Source organism: Perna viridis, chromosome 9 (assembly GCF_037379345.1).
Source record: "Perna viridis isolate PV_CMFRI_1.1 ecotype Kerala chromosome 9, ASM3737934v1, whole genome shotgun sequence".
Taxonomy (NCBI): domain Eukaryota; kingdom Metazoa; phylum Mollusca; class Bivalvia; order Mytilida; family Mytilidae; genus Perna; species Perna viridis.
This window is the reverse complement of record NC_142453.1, coordinates 13584883-13598011: the sequence shown is the minus strand read 5'-3', so window position 1 is coordinate 13598011 and position 13129 is coordinate 13584883. Positions and strand designations below refer to the sequence as shown.

The following is a 13129-nucleotide window of genomic DNA, read 5'->3' as shown; positions in this document are numbered from 1 at the left end:
ATTTGACTTATAAGTGTGTTAAAATTGAAAATATTAAACACATTTTATCCTTCAAGACATATTATTGTAAGAAATAAATCCCCTAAATGTAAATTTATTACTAAATATCTTTCGAGGCCAAAAAGGAGTCCCTCAAATCTTGAGCTGATATAAAGACTAGATCTTAGTTTTTGCATAAATAATAGAATACTATTGAGTTGATAAATTGCAAGAAACATATTTACTTGTTATAAAAGAGGTATTGAATGATATAAAAGGAATTACATTTGGACTATATTTTTGTGTAGAGTTCAGAAATAGTAGGGAAGTTCCAGTGATAGACTGACGGCAAAAGGTATTCTGAAGGATCAAAAACCCACAAAATTAGAGGAAATTAACATTGTTTAAGTATTGCCATTGAATTTATAGGACAGTTAAAAAATTGGAATGAGAATTTGTATTTATGAGCAGGTACATACACTACACTCAGAGAAAAAAGGTTATCTAACACTTAAGTCCGACCTTAGTGATCTCGGTGTTACACTGACATTTGAGTGTTTAACACCCAGATTCCACCAAGCCAACACCGACCGTTTGTGTACTGCAATAGTCTTAAAAATCAATGAGTCTTAACTGGGAATTCATTGTAAGATATGATGTATATTCTGTTTCTGTTTCTCATGTAATTCGGAGCACTCCAATTCAGATGAAAAAATTAGTCATATCATTAAAAATTCGGCATCATCTTTTTTTTTTTTTTTTTATATTTTGTAAAACAGTCTGGTGACGCTTTTAGCTTCTGATAGTTTTAATAATTGAACAGCTTTTCCAGAAATAAAAGAAACATATAACAGGTCCAAACATAATGTGTACATAAGAATTGTAAAGTAGAAGCCCTTAATCAGGACGGCAAACATTGTCAGTAATAATCATATAAGTTACAAGACGTTGTCCAAAACAAGAACAAGATGGCATCCTCAGCGGGTTGTTTTCAAACGCTAATTATACTTTACTCTGAGATATTTCTTTTTTAAAGTATGATTCAAATACAACCTACATATATCTTTACTTTAATGATTTGTATTTTAAATGGTTTCGAACTTTCAATGTTGCCTACCAATTTTTACCCCTGTATAAAAATAATCCATTGAAGGACCTCAAACATAGTTGTCTATTATTAGAATTTTAAATGAGCACATTGTTTACAATGTCTACAATGTTTGTCTGGTCATCAAATTGACTGCAATTAATTATAACTCAATAGCAGACATTTCACGATAACATTTGTCAATCTTAAATACAGGTACCACATACTAATTGTCTCAACAACTGTGTTACTGTGCTGACCCCTTGGTTTAAAGCTGGACAAATCAATTAGTAGAGATTTAGGCAATTGGATTAAGAATTTTCACATATCCTCTGGATTTTTTGGGGTCCCCAATGAATTTTGGAGGTCAGTGACCTGGGAGTTTGGGTACTAATGTCTATATTGTCAGCGAAGATCATTGAGATTAACTTCACTGTGCTGGGTGATTTCACACCCAGGTCAGCAATTCTCCATACACAATTAACAACCTGAATATACGAAGTCCCAGATGGGTGGGTGTAACACTTACATTTCACCATGAAAAAATCCAACTGACACAGAGTTTCAACAACCAACCCAGATTTAAAACTCTGATTTAAGTGTTAGTTAAACAAAAGTCGCTGAGTGTAGTGTACAGTAAATTAGAATCCCCATTCTAAACTATGTCAGGTTAGATAATGGAATCTTTGAAAATAAAAAATTGTTTTTATTCAAAATAAGAAGAAGATAAATATTTTCTCCCATTTTATTTTCTTTTTTTTTTTTTTTGACCAACCAACCTGAATTCATCCAGTCAAATATCTGTAAACCAACAAATAAAAAAACTGTGGCCTTATGGTATATTGTAAAACATTTGCACATGGCACTAACTAAAATCAAATAAAGTTGTGATCTAAATGGCTAATTTCAAAATGATTAGGAAGCTGTCTTAGTAAGAATCATGCAAAATCTGAAAAATGTGATAAACCCATAAAAAGGCTACATATTTTTAATTTTTTAAGTTGTTTTATGAGTCTATATTATGAAAATATGAGATAATCAACATTGAAAATCCAAAAGATTATATTGTATTTGAGTGTCATTTACAGAGTTATCTCCCTTAATTTGGAAATCTACAGTTCATTCTAAATATTTTTTTTCTTCTAAGATCACAGGTTATATGAAAATGTTAATTTCTGTTTACTATGCCAATTCAAACAAAACATCAAAAATAAAAGTATGCAGGCTTTTTACCCATGAATCACATTTTGCATGATTCTTAACTGGAGTGCTACTTAAAAAGGTAACAACTCTTGTTTGTAATTAGAAATACTTGGTAAAGTTTTTACTATTAATTACCAATTGTATAAGATTGACTGATTTATCAAACTAATTTCACACTTTGGTGCCCCATGCTTGACAGTTAACAATTTTGTACACCTGATCTAAGGGCTTTAGAGTAACTGACAATCAATTAAATAACTTTATTGAAAGCAAACTTGGGAAAAACACTCAACTTGATCTCTGCTGACACCTATGGTTTATATACCAGAAGATGAACATGGCCGGATACGAGAGGTTAGTTTTTTGTTTTTCATTCAAAGTTATGGCGGCTTGTCCACCAGTGGAGTGGCTGTTTATAAGGGGTCAGCACTACAAGTCGTTAAAGAAAGTGAAATGTGGTCACATAAGACAGGTAGCCCTTGGTCAGGGGGGCTGTTTCAAAGAGGGACTACTGTACTTCAAACCTGTTTGTTCATTTTGAGCAAGTGTCTGCTCAAATTCTATCCTCAACATCTCATACTCCTTTCTGACTTGCGCCAAAGCATCTTCTAATTGTATGCATTCTGCCCTCAGCCTTTTCTGTGCATCAAGTTCATCACTCTACAAACAAAATAAACATCAACTTAATGAAATTGTTAAATCACATGCAAAGGAGTTTACAAAAAATGTAATAATATATTTAACTAAAAAATATTATGATGAAAGTAGAATACTGTATTCAGAAGCATTTAGCAAAGTTTCAGGGATATACTAAGTGCATTATTGACATTACAGAAAAATAACCAGGTAAAATTACACCCTAGATTTGGTCTCACTAACCACTTCTGGGTCAAATGGCCACCCCCCTATGTAGTACCAAAAACACACTGAACCTAGACGTATTATGATTAAGAGTAGTCAAAATAAAGCTGAGAATGTGTACTTTAAAATCATATATGTACTTAACTACAAAAGTGTATGAATATAGTTTACATGTGTGAGTAATTTGCCTCCATGCTGTCAGTTAGCAGAACAGGTAAAAATGTGGATTTTCAGTATTATTTATTCAAGTAAATTTTGTGAAGAATTTCTACTATCATCGTACCATTAGCATAATGATTTTGGAAGCCTTATTTTCCAAGCTTCGCAACGGTATGCAGCTTTAAGATGTCATTTGTCCTGGGAATTCACAGTGAGACTTTGAAAATTACTTTTTTAACATGTAAAGTAATGGAAACGTTAGAAGTGGTTAGTGAGACCTTTAGACTTTATGGGCCATAAGAGGAAGGAAATATGATTGTCTTGTGTTAGCATTTAACACGTTATGGCAAAGGATTTACTTGGATGTTATGTACTCATGCTTATTTTAAAAGTAGACAGTGCAAATAACAACTGATCATGTGTACTGTTATACCTCTAATTGTTCTATATGACGTAAATGTGTATTTTTACTAGTCATCAGCAGATTCCTTGTTTCATTCAGTGACGTTCTAATTTGTAAAGCATCATTGTATAAGACTGAGAACTGTGACTGTAAACATTTGTATTCTGTTGTGTCAACTATCACACTTTCTGGAAGGTGCTGTAACTGAAAATCACATAACTGATGAGTGAATGTAGATATTAGTGTTTTATTGTGTCATCACACTTTCTGGAAGGAGTTGTAACTGAAAATCATTAAAAAGAGATGGGTGACAGCAGACATTTGTACTCTGTCAGTCTGTTGTGTCAACTATCACACATTCTTGTAAAGGTGTAGATGAAAATTTAAAAACAGAAATGGGTAATAGTGGAAAGTAGATATTTGTACTTCACTGTGACAAATACCATACTTTCTGGAATGTTCATTGAAAATAAAATGCTTCATATGCCATAGTATGACACAACTACAGAAAACCCAGAACAGTTTGGGCAATTACAGACAAATTTTTCTAGCTTTATACAGCTCTGACTTTGTTTAAATGTATGACTGCAGACATTTGATATCAGTTGCTGGCACTGCAAACTTTTTGGGAGGCACTGTAGAATAAGAATTAGACAAAACTGACAGCAAACTTCTTTAAACTTTGTTCACTACTGTGGTTTTACTGGATACTTGAATTTGTGGTTCCTGGGTCAATAAATAAAAAAAATCAACACATTTTTCTGCAATTCCAGCAAATCATCACTGTAGAAATGCTACTTTTGCATAAAATTTTAACCTAAAAGTTGTTTTGAGGATGCTCATTTTCCCACACTGGCATTGAAATGCATAAGTGCCTTGATGCATAAGTTACTTTGATCCTGAATGAATATCATATGTACACTGTATACATATGTATACATGTATCAGGGAATCAAGACTCCTGTTTTTATTTTCCAGATTATCAGTAAAAGTTCAGGTAAGACTAAATTGTTGTAAATGAAAACTTCAGGCTAGTTGTATGATAAACAGAAGGTGGTAACACCCTGAGTCACTTATACTGCTATCAGTGGGAAGAAGACAAAAGCCGAGAATAAGTACCCAACAAATAAAAATGAAACCACAGTATCACATCTTTGGAAAAGAGCTACAACATTTCCTTGGGAACCAAATTTTTGTGGTTTGATCTACCCACCAAAACCACAAAAATTGGTATCCCATGAACAACAGTACTTTCACAGCAAGACAAATTACATGACAAAATAATGTACACCAGAGATGCAACTAATTGTCGGACCTGTCAAACCTAACATGCAGATTTGATGCAGGTCCGACAAAAACAATTGTTGTGCAGGACCTAATAGTTGACAAAATTTTGTCTGCAAGAGTCCTTCAAAACTAAAATTTTGTCAGTCCTCATCATAGAAAAAATCATGATAAATTTTAAGAAGTAAACTTTATTGTTGCCTTAGCTTTATTCTGACACTGGGAATCGGTATTTTCATAATCTAGTCATTTCATAACAAATCCTTTTCAACCAAAACAATTTCTTATCCAGTTTTTTTTTCACGCTCTTCAGGAAGTAGGTATAATTTTTATAATTGAAGGTCAGGAAATATGTCATGGCCAATTAGATAAATATTTTTTTTTACTAGCATTGCATTGTTGAACTAGGACAATGAGACAATTCTCTCTATGTTATGACAAAATTAGACAGTGTGTCTAAATTTAGTTTAACATGAGAACTTGCTTCTCTGTCGGCCCCAATGTCTGACAGAAGTTTAAAATTGTTTGCATCTCTGGTACACCATTATAAATGTATCAAAAGTCATGTTTTGATTTAAAAAATGCTATACAAATTACAATGTACATGTATTAAGTGAAACTTCATTAAAATTTAACGAGCTAAGGTACGGATTTTCCTTCGCCGATCGTAATAATAACTGCCACATACCGGGCCGGTTGCACGGAATACTGTCTAAATAGCATTAATATTTGTATACATTTTTCCAGTATAATGATGGACATCGCATACAGGTACCTAGTCAATAGATTGTTTTCAACTGATTCTGTGTGTATCCAGGACTCCTGAGCGGTGTTTGGACGCACCGAATTGTGGTTCAGATCGTTTTTAAAAATACCTTCCAGGCGGAACAGTATTTAAAATAAAGAGCTGTGCTTTAAGCGCATGATATACCCGTTGCTCTTTTTACTTGTCCTTATGCTTTTAATAAATTTATATGATCAACTAGAAATAATGTGAATACCCTTTCCCCTAAAAAAAAAAGAAAAGAAAAAAATTTGGCACAATCAAGGCTACCTCAGTTTCAAATAAGTGTGTTGTCTTGATTTTTCACCCATACATTTCTAACTATTTAATACACATCTTTTATATTTATTAGTCGACAGTCATACCTAATGGTCTGTTTTAAACAATTTTTCAATGAATGAAATTTCAGATTACTTGGACATAAAGTGTTGGCAAAAGTTCACACGGCTTTTAGGCCAGTGAGCTAAAAATAGCTATTAAAATTTTATATGAATAAAAACATACATCCATTTTGAGTTTCTCAACTTCTGTAAGAGCATCTTGATGTTCAGATGTCAGTTTCTCCAGTTCTGTTAGACGATTAGTTGATATCTCCTTATACTCCTCTAACTCTGCAAACATCTCATCGAACTACAAGAGGGACAAAATGAACTAGAAATACAGTGACCAAGCTCAAAATAAATATATAACCCTGTTTCAAATGGAGTATATCACAAGGACAAAAAAACATTCAACCTATACAAGGAAATTATTCTCAAGTACAGATGTACTTGTCAGGAATTAACATGTGTGGATATCTCTAACCCTTTGTTTTACAGTAATATTCTACACAAAGCATGGAAAGCTCAAAACTCATCCAATAAGTTAACAAACCGTTGAATAGGCTAATATTTGAAAAGGATATAGTGATGATATTACCGTCAGATCATTAAGGATAGCATTTTGTGGTACTATCATAAATTCGCTCACAGGGTTTTAACATAGAAATTACATTGTAAAACACTACATTGTATATTCAAAAGCAGTTTCTGGCATGACATAGGTTGTGTCCTCATTGTATGACTTATGATGCAGGAGTTACATTAATTTTTCAGACAGGAAGGTACTTTACAGAAAGTAGGAGGTAAGGGATCTTGGGACCACCTAAGGCCCACAGTGGGTCCAGGGCAACACCTTGGTTGGGGGTCTGACCGGGGGGGAGGGGGGCAAGCCTCCTGAAAGCTCCTGGATGTTAGCCTTTTTGAGATTTAAATTTTGACTTGAAGATATGGGATTAAGTCTGCAATATTTGCTTCATAGCTGATTTAGTCACAAAATCCTGAAATCCAGAAGCTCCCCATGATTCCCACCAGATCCATTTCTAGACTACTGCTGATAAACTTTGTTCACTGTTTATTTTTTTTATTTTGATAAATGTCATATTTTGTTCTTAGGCTTTTATTTACTTGTTACAAAATTTGAACACTTACACATGGAAATAAAAGCATAGGAACAAAACTTAACATTTATTAAATGAAATTCCATAACATGTGGTGGTTCCAAGTGCTGATTATTTTCATAATAAAACTTGTTGTTTATTGCCTAATTATTACTGTGACATGTAGAGCAATTGCATGTGTATGGCAAGCCAAAGGAGACAAAAATCAATATTTTGTAATATTAGAAAATGAATTTTAAAATTACAAAATCTTTTTTTTTAATATTACAAAAGATTTTTAAATATTAAACATTCATAATGTAATATTAAAAATTGAATCTGTAATATTAGAAAATCACTTTGTAATATTGCAAAATCAGTCACATTTTTTAACATCACAAAATAATTTTCTAATATTAAAAAATTGTAATTGAATACATCAAATCCATTTTCTTATATTATTTCTTATATTAGAAAATCTATTCCTAATATTAAAAGATCGTTTTTTAATATAAGAAATTCAATTAAAAAGTGATTTGTGATATAAGAAATCTAATTTGTAATATTAGAAAATGAATTTGTAATACAGTCGACTCCACTTAATTGCATATCGCTTTATTGCATATTTCGGTTATTAGCATAATTTTCTCCTGCACAAAACCATTTCCAATTATTCTATTAGGGAAAAAATCGCTTATTTGCATAGGCCTTGGAGGTGCATTTTGGTTTATTGCATAGAGAATTTTGCCTCGTCCAGGTAAAGACAGGTTTTCCCAAATTCTATTTTAAGCCTTCAGGTCATAAATATGTCAATCATATTTATTGTTGTAAAAACCAGATTATCATCAATCAGGAGGTGTTAATAATGGATTAAAAAAATCATGGACATAAAAGACAATATAAATGATTTCTAATTACATTAAAATAAACAAGCACCTAGGTGAACAATGACTTCTGACGACATGCCGAACATCACCTTATGATGCGGTTTGAGGTTCGGCTTGGGGTATTTTTTGTCCCTATTTAAATTCTTCCGACTACAAATGATTATCAATGTAAATTTAATTTTCTTTCATGAGCTGAACAGTTTTGAGTGAGCTTGGGTTACTAGGCATAAATATCATACGAAAATTAAAAGTCATTCATTCAGTACAATGTCTAATGAAATTCAACTACCCTAAGGTGCCCCATACTATCCACACTTCATAGGAATATATCGAGGTCAATGACGCGTATAATACAAGACTATCAATGTACAATGAACAGAGGAATAAAAACACACAGACCATTTCAAAAGCCCAAAAACTGCAAACATTGATGAATATTACACTGAATCCTGCCTGAAATATGAAATATGGGATTTGCTTTCGTAGAAAGGTCAGGAAATTACTTGACTATTTATAGATGAGAAACACATGGTTTTACTTATAAATACACACAACGTAAAGAAGGTCAATAAACAAAAAATCATTTTTTAATATTAGAAAATACTTATTTTTGTCCACTTTGACTTGCCATACATCTGTCTTAGTGTGAAATGTTGGTCTAAAAATCAGACTGATAAGAAATTCTATGCTTCTGAAAAAGAACAAGTCTGGCAGTTTTAGTCTGGTTGACTTTTTGACGGACAGAATTTTTTAAACATTATAATGTATTTATTTTCTATTATTATTTATAGCAGTGTTGAATTTTGGATCCAATATTTTTTTTATATTCTTGTCAGCAAAGGCCAGACATGTTCTTTTCAAACTTAGGGTTGCCAGAATATTTTTACCAAAACTCCCCCTCCCCGCCGATTCACATGGTCGTCCCTTAAATCATAGTCTGTAAAAGTTTGTTTCATGTGTTGCCTCGTCAGCACTAAAAATTCCTGCATTCATCTGCACAAATCACAACAAATATCGGGGAAAATGACCAGTAAGGGGCAATTCCAAATACGAACTGCATTTTTTGACGTTTTCATAGAATCTTCACCAGTGTTTAGCTTTTTGTTCAGAAGAAAATATTCCGTGACTGCTTTGACATTGTGAAGTCACCACATGTTTTCTATAAATAGACACTACGTTAAAATGTCGTAGGTTAAAGCGCTTTAGCGATCAGAATCCGACGCCGACCTCAATGAAGACACCAACTGATATAAACAATAATAAAGACGATTTTGGAGACATACCAGTAGCCTACAGATGGAACGATCTTAGATATCTATTTACTAGATTTGTCCACATGATTTTTTTTTGCGTTTATTTTATTCTGCTGGTACCAGACACTACCATAGCCGGGTAAAAGTACCGGGTACCAGCTCTTAATGAAAGCACTGATGATGGATGATGTACCATGATTCTCAACTCCCCCCCCCTAAATGGGAAGAATTGGGATCAAAACAACATACAATAGAGAGGTAACTTTTTGTAGGTTTAGACTGGTCTAGAGCTGGCAAGTCAGTTAAATGCTAGTAGCCCTTAGTTTGTACATTTGTGCAATTTTTATGCAGCTTCATTTCCATTGTGAAAAGGGACTCAGATCTTTTTGAACTGGATTTAGGTGTGTTTAGTAGTGTAATATTTTTTCTGCTGTTACCAGATTTTAAATAGGGAGGGTTGTGATCACACCAAAGTACAAACCCTGCCACATTTTTGTGACTGTCCCAAATAAGGAATTTCTGGCCTTTATTTTTATGAGACTTGAGTATATAGGGGCAACTCTTTCACTGTAACTATGTATAATGATGTTTTGGGGCCATCTGCAGCCTGCCATGCAGTATGAAGGTTTCCTCATCCTTCATTGAAGACCAATGGGTGGCCTTGGGCAGACATTTTCATCCCGGTGAGGTTATTGTCTCTTTGACAAATACACCATACCTATTCTTGTTATATTAAATGTTAATTGTAACAAAGTTGGATTATCTCCCTTTGAAGTCCTCCAAGTGTAAACTCATCCACATATGATGCCAAACCTTCCTATAAAATTTCATCATTCAGTGGTTTAAGATTAGTTGAGCATATCAGATATTAACATTAAAAAATCCTAAGTTGGATTAGTCTCTAAGTTACAAAATTTATAAAATTTAATTGACAAGTTCATTTTTGCTGCAATTTTGCAAGCTTGGAGTGTGGCCTGTTGTACACTTTCAGTTTAATTCAATACTGGTACTTGTGCAATTTACACTATATCTGTGACATATTTTTGTATGCGGGATTCTGCCATTCATTTTTTTTTCTCAGTAAGTAAACATTACAAGCAAATCATGTTTCTCATTACTCTTCATATCACGTAAGATTTTATGGTTGACACCCCTTTATCACAGTTTGAAAAAAATCTGACAGAAATAAAGGCTGTACCCAAATATCAGCAGTGATGATGGATGGATGAACAGTAAGCTGACGAACCAGAAATCAATATACCTTAGCCTAAGGCTTAGGTGGGGGTATATATGTGCTAATTAGTTACCAGACCAACCCTATTTTTTACCCCAACCCTAAGCCAATTTATCCGAAAAATTAAAGAACCTTTCTGAGCACGCTCACATACCCCATGTGTCCCCATGTTGGATACTCAAGGACATTTGTTCATAAGAGAAATACATATAGAAGGACCCGATAAAAAAGGAATTAGTGGTTTTTTTTCAGGCATTAGAAAAGATAGCAACAAAATAAAATTTAAACAAGTCTCCCAGGATTCTGAATCCCTCACCTGGTAATTTTTCACCATTCTAGTGCAATAGCTCTTACAAAGAGTCGTCTGACAACTTTTATTCCTGAAAAATGTTTATCTTAGGCCTTACAATAAGGATCATTTTAGCAATTGAAAGAATTTGGCTAAACCTAACTGTTTTGGAGATAAAATATTCAAAAAGCTACTGTCTGACCCCTATGTTCTATTTTTAGTAAAGGTGGCCAATCTTTTCGACAGATCAAAAATCCCCATATGAGTTCTATGAAGGATACCCTAAGGTACATTCATACCAAGTTTTGTTTCAGTGGGTCAAGTAGTGTCAGAGGAGATTTTTGAAAAATTGTTATGGCACTCATGTTTTTTTGACGGATCCAAAATCCTCACATCAGTTCTATGCAGAATACCCTAAGGAACATTCATACCAAGTTTGGTTTCAATTGGTCAAGTAGTGTCAGAGGAGAAGATTTTTTAAAGAAATAACATTAAAAATAGCAAAAAACGTTGAAAAAGGGCAATAACTCCAACATGGCTTAATGGATTAAAACGAAAATTTAACCACACATAGTTCTCATGCTGAACACTTAAACCCCCCCACAGAATTTAGCTAAACCTAATGGTTTTGGAGATATATATGCGAAAAACTATTATCTAACCCATATGTTCTATTTTTAGTAATGGCATCCATGTTTTTTGACAGATCAAAAATCCCTACATCAGTTCTTTGCAGGATACCCTTAAAAATTCATACCAAGTTTGGTTCCAATTGGTGCAGTAGTGTTAGAGGAGGAGATTTTTGAAAGAAATTACATTAAAAAAAAAAAAAAAAAAACATTGAAAAAAGGCAATAATGGCAGGATGGTTTAAAACGAAAATTTCACCACACATAGATCTCATGGTGTTGCACACTTTTATCCATGTCAGAATTCAGCTAAACCTAACGGTTATGGAAATACATGCGAAAAACTACTGTCTGACCCCTATGTTCTATTTTCAGTAAAGGCGGCCAAGTTTTTCGACAGATCAAAAATCCCCATATGAGTTCTATGAAGGATACCCTAACGAACATTCATACCAAGTTTGGTTCCAATTGGTCAAGTAGTGTCAGAGGAGATTTTTAAAAAAATGTTAATGACGATGATGACGGACACCAAGTGATAGCAATAGCTCACATGGCTTTTTGACAATGATTTTTTTCTTCTTCTAACTAAATTCTGCAATCAGAATGTTAGTTTCGAACTCCAGACTGTGATTTCTTTTAGTTTTAATTAATACAAAGTAAATATCATCTTAGTGAAACAAAATCCACACTCGACCTGTACATGTAATTCTAATGGTGAACTTATATACCAAAAATCATGTCATAATCTGCAAGCGATTAGAAAAAAAGTCCGGAAAACTGTTATTTCTGTTAATTTTGCTAAGTTCAAGGCCTGTAATTTTGGTAAAAATCATCGGAGCGGAACGAAACATTAACTTGACTTCTTACTTATCATGGTGAACTTATACACCAAAAGTCATGTCAATATCTGCAAGCATTTAGAAAAAAAGATGAAAACTGTTATTTCTGTGAATTTTGCTAAGTTCAAAGCATATTATTTCTGTAAAAATCATTGAAGCAGAACGAAATTTGAAAAAGTCCGGAAAACAGAAGATAGACTGATGGACTGACAGACAGGTCAAAAACATTAAACCATCCACAACTTCATTAAGTGGAGTATAATGAAAGTAAAAAAAAATTGCAAGATGAATCGCTCACCTGGTTTAATTTTTGCCGTTCAAGGGCAATAACTCTAACAGGGAGATGTCCATCAATTTTGACTCACGAAGACTTTGGTAGGACCAAGCATAAAGATCATTCCATCAATTCAAAGTTTCTATTATAGGTTTCAAGACTTTGGCTGAAAACTGCTAAAAACATAATTTTTTGCCTTTCAAGGGCTATAACTCTGAAATGGTCTGACAATTTTGATCCAATGCAAACTTTTGTTGACCTTATCATAAGGATCATTTCAGCAATCGGCCAGGCGAGCTAAAAAATCAGTGATTTCTGTTTAAAACAACAGTACGATTCAGCTAAGTCATTCTCACATTTGAGTTAACTGGGTGTTTCAATGTTCATCAAAGCATATTGGACACCCAGTCGTATCAAAAAGTCAGCATGACACTGACTGTTGACCAGCAATGAAATGAAGTACATGTCATATGGACAGCTAGTCTGTTATTTCAAGGATGTACAGGAATGGCACAAAGGGAAAGGGGACTGCAAAATGTAACTCCAAG

The 13129-nt window shown here is 33.4% G+C and overlaps 1 protein-coding gene across 10 annotated transcripts in view; it reads right to left on the bottom strand.

Annotated features, from left to right (window-relative positions):
• LOC148606859 (E3 ubiquitin-protein ligase Bre1-like) overlaps positions 1–13129 on the bottom strand; it is a 79377-nt gene that overhangs the window by 38147 nt on the left and 28101 nt on the right. For all 10 annotated transcript variants that reach the window (XM_088545607.1, XM_088545614.1, XM_088545612.1 and 7 more), the window contains 3 exons: positions 6265–6390; positions 3723–3896; positions 2794–2929 (listed from right to left, as the gene is read on the bottom strand). In XM_088545607.1, the coding sequence (XP_088401733.1) occupies positions 2794–2929; positions 3723–3896; positions 6265–6390 (436 nt within the window). The remainder of the gene's footprint in view (positions 1–2793; positions 2930–3722; positions 3897–6264; positions 6391–13129) is intronic.